This window comes from Alosa alosa, chromosome 15 (assembly GCF_017589495.1).
Source record: "Alosa alosa isolate M-15738 ecotype Scorff River chromosome 15, AALO_Geno_1.1, whole genome shotgun sequence".
NCBI classification, from domain to species: domain Eukaryota; kingdom Metazoa; phylum Chordata; class Actinopteri; order Clupeiformes; family Clupeidae; genus Alosa; species Alosa alosa.
In genome coordinates, this window is record NC_063203.1 from 7116956 (window position 1) to 7125866 (window position 8911).

An 8911-nucleotide genomic window follows, 5' to 3' on the forward strand; every position below is an offset into this window, starting at 1 on the left:
CTAGACGCCTGCGTGTCAGACTGGGGTCAGACAGTAGACTGTATATTGCCTGAGGAGTATGCTAGCAGTTTAGCATACACCATAATACACCATATCAATATCAATACAACACAGATTTGTACAAATTTCACGAAAACATTCCTTGCAGAGAATAAAAGGACTTTGTTTCAACATAGAAGAAATGTACTACATCAAACTCCCACGGCGTGGCACTGTAGATTCAAAGCGCAACTTAGTCGAAGTAGTGTCTTCTCTTCACCGTGGTCTCACACTCGTTGGTGGTAAAGAATCACTTCCTAATTTCAAATCCAGAAGAGCGAGAGAAATTAATAAATGCTGTCATGCCACGTTTTGTGTAGCTTCTAGCATTAGATATCCTGTAATTCGAAAGTGTAATTGTGCTTTTATTTTTTGATTTTGCTGTGATAAATTTGGATCGCATAATCACGCGCAGCTATGTTTCAAGGTAAAGTGAAATTTAACTTCGTGCATCCACGCTGTGTGTAGCTAGACTAACTTGCGTATTTGACAGGTTTGTTGATGTTGATTGACTAGTTTCACTTTTTGTATGCGCTGATAACAATGTGTTGGCTATAAGGGACGTCGTTAAATTCTCCTACACGTTTGTCACATAGCAATTAAAATGAAAGTAAAGTTAACATTTTACGACGGTTGAAATGCTTTTGTACTTGCAGAACCTTGGCTGAAGGGGGACATGGCTGCAGTGCTTCAGGGTGGATTCTTACTGGCAGATAAGCTCTGTCAGGCAGGATCACTTTCTGCTGCAAAAAAGGAAGAATGGAGCACTGTTGGCCGTCCAGTAATTGATTCTATAAAAGAGCTGCTCTGTGGACAAGTGCAAAGTGAGCATGCAGAGGAGATCAATAAGAGGAAGAAGATTCTTTGCATCTTATGGAGTAAGCTTTTGGAGAAAGAGAGGGAAAAGGATGTGGAGATAAGCTGGAAGGAAAATGCACTATTTTCTATCCTTAACCAGCTCCCTGACATCAACCGCACAGTGCTGTTTGAGGTTGTGAAATCAATGGACTTCTACAAAATATATGTGGAGTTGCTTTTGTGTCTTCAACCTCCTGACTTATGTCTAGAGGTGGAGCATCTGGTCCAGTATGTCACCACTGATACGACTTCTGAGGATGCCCTGCTCCTGCTGGAGGTGTGGAGGGGGCTTTGGAGGGGCAGCTGGGGAGGCACAGAGACCTTTGATGGTGTCTTTGCAGACCAGTTTACAGAGGCACCATCTCCAGCCCCCAAAAGAGCTAAGCTTGACCCAGATACCTCAAGCCAAGGTGTGATGTTCCATCTCTTTAGTGCTGTGAGGGAAATGAAAGATGACATCAATTCGTCGGATTTATGCTGCTTTGCTCTCTCCAATTGCCTTGACTCAATATATACATCATACCTGTTGGGCCATCAGGTGGAACGCTCTGCTCATAAGAAACTTGAGAGGCTTTCAGTGGAGGTTGCTCTCGCAAAACATCATAACAAAACAGAGAGATTTGACCTGGTTAAGGTAATTCGCGAAGCACAGAAAGACATCGCTGCTGTTGAGACTCCTTCAAAGGTTAAGCCAGCTGGACTCACCTTTACAAAAGCTATGCAGACGGCTCTTTGCCTTCTACATGTTTGGGAGGAGAAAGGATTGCTGAAAGTGACAGAGAAATGTGACCAAAGCAGGAATGCACTAGGTCTGAGGAACAGCATCCATCGAATGCTTCAGTCCTTGGATCAGTGTTCTGGGCTGGAGACTGAAGAAGGAGAAAGTGGAAATGAACTCAAGAATGCCTTGAAAAAAATATCAGAGAATATGCTGCAAAATGAACCAACAAAGAGGTCTCTTGAAATGGCTTCCATTGCTATGGTTATCATTGACCATCGTTTGGCGGGGTATCAGCAGTTTGTCCCTTTATTTGTTGCTGATTTGAGCTGGTCTCTCAATGGAAATGAGTGGATCAGCTGCCTTGAGAGAAATAAAACTGCATTTCAACAAAGGGAACTTGTCATGAAGTTGGTTTCCATTCTCATTGCCAAATGCCAAACTGACGAGGACATTCAGCATTGCAGAAGACTCAAAGATCTTGTTGTTGACCTCTTCTGTGAACTCCCTACATCAGACAAGAACAACACACTAGTTGACATGATCAACCTTTCTAAGAAGGGGCTGCATGGACATCTACCACAGGCACTAACCGTAGGATTTAGTGAGGAGCTTAATTTAGCATTCAACTGCATTATCCAGGGAGGAGCACAAAGTAACTCTGACTTGGCTGTGTCTGCCATTGCTCGTGTTGCCTTTCAAAACCCAGAGGCCACTTTACATCAGTGCTGCCACCTAGCTGTGGTGAACCTGGGAGCTCACATTCATCTTAGCAAAATTCTAAAGTGCCTCTCTGGACTGGGCGCTCAGCCAAGCGACAAGGAGAGTGGGAAGACTGGTGGAAGCTTGTTGTGCCGCTGTCTGCAGAAAACTGTAAAAGACAAACTGGCCTCTTCTCAGGAGCAGGAGAATTTCCTCCAGTTCCTGGGTGCCCTGATGGAACCCTCTGGTGACTCTGGGAGGAGTTTTGTTCCACTTCAGGAGGCATTCCACACCTTCATCTTTCCTTACCTTTCCTCCCCATCGTCACACCACTACAGCCTGGAGATGTGTTTGAAGCTGCTGCATTCTGCTCTGGTTCTGGAACCCCAGGATGGCTCCTCTCACTGGGTGATGGACTGCTCCCCTTTTCCCCTTCTTTATTGTCTGTGTCAGCTATTGAGCGAGAGTTGCAGGTGTTGGGAGGTGACCTCAGACGCTGTACATGTATCCATGGAGTCTAAAGAAGTTCTGACCTCCATTCTGAACCGACTGGGTGAGGTGGTCGGTGAGGAAGTTGCTGCAGCACCAAGTACCTGGTCCCGAGCACTCTTCTGGCTTTATAGTAAAGTGGAGGCACTAGATTGGACTGTGCGTTTTCATCTGAAAGCATTATGGAGAGATCACTTTAAGAACGAGGTGCCAAGTTCACTGCTAGAAGTGTGCGACTTGCCGGAACAGGAGTGGTCTGGCATTAAGTTGGTTCAGTATGGGCAGGGCACAGGACTGTTGGCATGGCTGGAGTGCTGTTCTCTATCTGATGCGATTCAGAAAATCATGCTAGACTCCCTGTCCCTAGATCAGCTCTCACCGGACACTGTCAGCATGTTTAGTAAAGGCTTGCTACTGACTCTCTCACAGACCCTTCCGTGGTGCACTCTGGGCGAGTGGGCCAGGGTCATGCGAGCAGTGAAACATCTCCTTACCTCCGGCCGACTCCACGTGCCTTACTCTCTGGAGTACGCGGAGTTCCTGCCCCTGCTGGACCTGCGGGCGTTCGCCTGCGAGCTGCGCCTATCGGTGCTCCTGCTGCGAGTGCTCCAGCTGCTCTGCGGTGCCAGCTGTGCTGATTGGCTCCCTCCTCCTGGCTGGGCCCACGTGGGCCGGCTGTACGCCAGCACCATCCGAGAGACGCTGGACGTGCTCAAGGCCAAACTCCCACCCAGCAGCTCACCCTCAAGTGACCCGAAGCCTGGGGGTGAGGTGTGCAGCCAGGAGGTGCTGTTTGTCCTGACCCAGCTGTTCTGCCACGTGATGCACGTGCACGTGATGATGCCATGCCAATCAGAGCCACTGTTCTTGTGCGCATTGGAAATTCTGACGCTTTATGAGGCGACCCTTGCCGCACACCCCAAAAGCTGCACTTCTCTTGAAGGTGATAACACACGGCACTTTCTCAAAACCATCACAGACAACTTGGATAATGAACACATGAAATCTATTCTCCTGCAGAAGATTACACAGCTTTGATGTAATTACATTAAGTTTATTTTATGATTTGAGGGTCAGTGTTTATTTTCCCTTGAACAGCAGTTCCATTCATGTCTGTTTACTAGATGCTTGTAGAAATAAATATTATTAATAAAATATCTGTTTAATTCAAGTATGGATTTTATTACAACACTTTTATTTACATAATAGTCTTGATAGAACCATCTTCAATGACATTTTCTGTCTGTTACATTACATTCTATCCATCATTTTTATCCATGCATAATACAACAAAACAGAATTAATCTTTGTTGACTGACTAAAATGAATAGCACACATCTGCCGAATACAATACAAAAATGGTTTGAAACTAAATTAAGTAAATAATTTTAAAGGAACAGAAAGAACACATTTATTCACACATACTGAGAAATGTCAGTGGTCTTGGTAGATGGGGGTGTCCTATTCAAGGGACAAAGGACAACGAAATGATTTAGGTTCACAGCAAGTAAACTTACACAGAAAAACAGTACATGTATTTCCAAATGCCTTGAAAGAAAGAGTGGTGCATTTAGTCCTTGAGCCAGACCCCCTTATTTTGGTTAATCGGTACCATTCAAGGGGAATAAGTCTAGTGGTTTTTGACAAGGTATACCACCCTAGAATTAAAAAAATATGTGATATTGCATTTGAGTAGCTTTTTGTGTTTTATCAGCAGGTTTATGTCCATTGTATGTCTATGGAGGAATATTTTACAGGTGAATGGGCTGAACATTTAACTAATAGATATCCCCACAAAACTTCGACAGTTGATTGTGTACATTAATATTTTTTGTCTTTATCTAATGAAATATGCAATAATTTGCATTCATTTTAAGTACAGAAACCTTAACACTGGACAGATTCTGGTTCAAAATTCTTGTTTTTGTTGGGGACATACTAGAGTGATATGAATGTTATTACAGTGGGTGTTTTGAATGTGGGTATTTTGAGTAGATCAAAATACTGCCAATAGCCAATAAAGAAAATCTATATTCACGACTCTGAACCAGAAATCTCCACTTCAATTGTACTTACAAACACTAAAGGTTGTTCATATATGATTTGTGACCTATAGTATATATATTTTTCCAGCAAATGTATGAATACATTCTTAGGAATTTTAGGAATAGCATTTCACTCAAATGTCAGCAAAATTAAAAACAAAAAAGAATTTTGAACCTGACTTTATCCAATGTTATGATAATATGATTAAATAATCAACCACGGAAGTTTTGTGAGGATCTCTATTATTAGATTTTTTAGCCCCTCATAATAGACATAAACAGGGTGATAACACACAAAAAGCTACAATGCAATGCTATCACTTATTTTCTAACTCTAAGGTGGAATGCCTTGCCAAAAATCACTATGAGGCTTATTCTCCTCAGATGGTACCGACCGACTAGCCTAGAAATATAGACGCACCCTAGCGGCAACAAATTACATTTGCTGCCAGGGCTAGTCTAGCAACTCTCCGTTGGCTTGTGAGCTCGAAAAATTAAACTTCTATCAGGCCAATCAAATCGTGTATAGTCGTTAAGTGGGCTTAACATAATGTTTGATGGCAGAGTTGCAACGGTTTGGCTTGAATTCCCTGCTACTTGAAAACAAAGAAGCTGGATGTTGCTGTTGGCGAACAGTGTGACACGAGTTAAGCTTTTTATTTTACTGAAAGTTGGCAAAAGTTTGAACTAGCCAACTAGCTCCGCTGGGAAAACGCATGGGACTCATAGCGCTGTCCTATTGCGTGCAGAGGGAATTTGAAAGACACCCGATTATCCCGCCCCTCGGACTGAGCACTGCAAACGGTGAGTGCCCAGACCCTACATTTTAATGTGGGTCTGGCTCGTCAGGCTAACCGACATTGCTTCACATTGCTTCAACAAGGCACAAACAATACAAACCTGAGAAACTTGTTTGTGAAAAAAGTAGAGACTAATCAAGAGGTGTCATTTTGTTTTTGGAGTGTCACTGTTCCTTTTCTTGTGTTGCCGAAGGTAGAGGCGACGAGCCTTGCGGCATAGCAGGCTGAACCAGTACACCTGTGGTGCCAGTATACAGAGGTTCCCAATGTTGCAGTGCAATGGAAGATGGAAGGCCACTTGGTGAAAAGGTATATTATAGTTATGACCATAGACCCAGTACATGAAGGGAAAGAGTAATATTCTACACAGGAAGAATGTAAGGAGAACCATCAGACCATTGATTTTGTGCAATGTGGAGTCTTGTAATCCCAACTACAAGCAAACAGAAAATCCTGAGTAAGAACAATGATTCAGGAAAGTCACATTCAAGTTACATTAGAGCAACAATTACACTGGGATGAAAACATAAAATCGACATACAGTGACATTTGAGACAACTTCTATTAAGATCCACACATAAGAAATCATGCTGAAATGATTCCAACCTGAATGAGAACCTTTCCTATTGACACAAATGGTGTGCTGAGTTCTGTTGTGAGGAAACATCCAATAAAGAAGTCTCCAAGGCCTCTCCGCAGGAACTAAACAAAAACAAAACATGTAAGGATTGCTGTTTTATTTTTACAAGAAATACACCTGTGAATATTCATTACCCAAATACTGACCAGAGTCACAGGCATGAAGATAGTGATCAGGGCAATGTGATGAAGGACCAACAGGAAGTCTTTGTGGAGGAACTTAGTGACAGTGTGAAGTGAATGACCTTTGTATGCCTCATGCCCTTTATCCTGTTCACTCAGGTAGTGAACCTGGTACATGGCATATATGTCATAGGCCATATAAGGTGCTCCAAACAACACAAAGTCAGTTGCAAGCCTGTGCCTGTGTAATGACAAATATGGGTGAATATTCAGTGCAGAATTCTGAAATGCAAAACTTCAATAACTAGATTTGTGGGGTTGGTGCATTACTGTAGATAACAGAACATTAGACTATTAGACTAAATTACATTTCAGAATGTTTCCTTAAAACAGATGCATACATTGTTCTTTCTTACCTGTCAGTCATGATGTCACTGCAAGAAGCCACAATTAAGACACCTGATGTGGAAGCCATAATTGCATGGATAGAGGACACCATCCTTTAGGTAGAATGAGTTTTGAACAAAATACATTACGCATAAAGTATCCCAATATATATTTGGTTCATTGACAAATTCTAACACACTCTCGTATAGACTTAGCATTATATTCTGTATATAAGTGTAGAAAAATAAAATTTGTTACGAGAAGCCTATAGCCTGAAGTCTAGTCCTATCAGGCTATATGTTAGGCTTCAGTTTTATCAAACACTTCAAAATACTGCAATGGTTACAGGCCACCATAAAATGAACACTAGCATATCTATTTGTCCTTGACACTGGCCAACAGAGCAATGTCTTAAGCCCATGTACAGTATGTAAGCATTACCGTTCACTGATTAACGCCACATCCGCGTCTTTCCACTTTTTGAAACGAGTTTTAAAGATGTGTTTCAAAGTGAAGTAAAACCCCGGAAAAAATACGAATCCAGACAAAAATATTGTTAGCATCTCCAGGCTAAATGTGGACTGAACTTTCAGTTTGTGAACAACGACTCAGCGAAATTCGTGGTTCGTCGTTTATAAAAGTGTTCTCAAACCGGGAGAACATCAGCTTACATCTTATAAGCTTTGTGAGAGAAAAATATACGTAACCTCCTAAAACCGTGTAGCAATTTTATTCTAGATGACCCCAACTCATAGTATTATTTCCGCATAGGAAGCGAGTCCCTCTCCCCTTGTCAAATGATCACACTATCACGTTTATATTGAGATAGGGATTGGGTCCACCAGGTCATGGGCGTCTACCACAACGAAAGGAAAATAAAACATCTCTTAAATAAAATGGTAGCCTAATATGACCTCAATGTTACAAAGCAGAAGCAACTATAAATATCGTTGGTTCAAATTTGGCACGTTCATGTTTCGCCACCGTCCGGGATTCGTCATTTCATATGATGTATCCGTGCGAACTCGCCCTCTCCAATTAAATTGAGCTTCATCCGTAAAGTTATTTCTGTGTGGAATAACACGCGAGTCCAGAGAAATAGATGCCATGTGAGTTCGAATGTACTGCAGTAAATGAGCATTTTGGTTACAGTCATATCCAGTTGTATTACTGATGAGACAGTATCTGTTGACACATTTGCGTAGGACCCATTGTAGAGGCTCCCCTATTTCTTTGATGTGTTCCTCAATGCTTTTGCCCCGTAGCAGATCACCCCACGAAAAGAGCACAATGGTATGGCACCACACTCTGTCACCTAACAGGTTGACGTGTTTTTCCACTGCTTTTCTGTCTTTCTCTGTGAAAGAACCCACAGGAATTGTCAACAGGTAGACCCGCAGGCCGTAGCCGCTAAGACTTGGGATGCGCATAATCTCCCGTCTCACCTTCTCGGGGTTGGCGAGACTAAAGAGACTCCAGCCAGGAGTGTCTACAACACCCACCCGCTGCCCGTCTACAGAGCCGAAGTGTCTTTCCGACATGGTTGTTTTTTTCCCCGTTGCAAATTCCTCTTTTCCAAGGATACTGTTTCCCGTTGAACTCTTTCCTGACTTTCTTCTTCCCAAAAGCACAATCCACAAAACTAAATCGGAGTGCTGTCCAGCTAGGGGACAAATAAAAACACAGTAGTAGTTCAATAGCTTATCCACAAATATAAAACTCAAAGCTATTTTGGGTTGATTTCCCTCAACCTCAGGGACAGCTTATCCAATAATATTTTTTTTTACATTTAAGATGTACACACGGACTAGATTACTACCAACACAAGATGTTGATCTATACTTACGTAGTGAAGAAGTCATTCTGAACTCCATTTTTCCCCAACTGTCTTGATTTTCTTTCTTGGTTGATGTTAGATTTCAAGTATGAGTTCATGGGACACAAGTCATGTGTCATGAAATTATCCTGTTCACCTTTGTACAGGTGTAACCATTAAGTGGTCACCCCCATTGCTATTTATCTGTCTGGCCAAACAGAGGGTGGTGAAACAACTTGTTCCTTGGAGACCTCCTCGTTATGTCATGATTAATCACTGTCTCAAGAGACTTTAT

The 8911-nt window shown here is 42.4% G+C and overlaps 2 protein-coding genes across 3 annotated transcripts; one reads left to right on the forward strand and one right to left on the reverse strand.

The window, feature by feature from the left end:
• Positions 1 to 302: 302 nt before the first annotated feature.
• Positions 303 to 3977, forward strand: gemin4 (gem (nuclear organelle) associated protein 4). The gene is made up of 2 exons (XM_048264514.1): positions 303 to 466; positions 696 to 3977. Exons 1-2 carry the CDS (start codon positions 457 to 459, stop codon positions 3842 to 3844), a joined length of 3159 nt encoding a protein of 1052 aa, XP_048120471.1. The 5' UTR covers positions 303 to 456; the 3' UTR covers positions 3845 to 3977.
• On the reverse strand, positions 3973 to 8851 carry LOC125308187 (TLC domain-containing protein 3A-like). 2 transcript variants are annotated; one of them, XM_048264517.1, is made up of 7 exons: positions 8647 to 8851; positions 7242 to 8463; positions 6830 to 6913; positions 6438 to 6654; positions 6258 to 6353; positions 5752 to 6084; positions 3973 to 4267 (listed from the first exon to the last, which is right to left on the reverse strand). In XM_048264517.1, the coding sequence occupies exons 2-6, from the start codon at positions 7361 to 7363 to the stop codon at positions 5797 to 5799; spliced, it is 807 nt and encodes a 268-aa protein (XP_048120474.1). In that variant the 5' UTR covers positions 7364 to 8463; positions 8647 to 8851; the 3' UTR covers positions 3973 to 4267; positions 5752 to 5796. The 2 variants fall into 2 exon arrangements, with proteins under 2 accessions (XP_048120474.1, XP_048120475.1); XM_048264518.1 differs by having other exon boundaries at positions 8246 to 8463; positions 8647 to 8850.
• Positions 8852 to 8911: the final 60 nt, after the last annotated feature.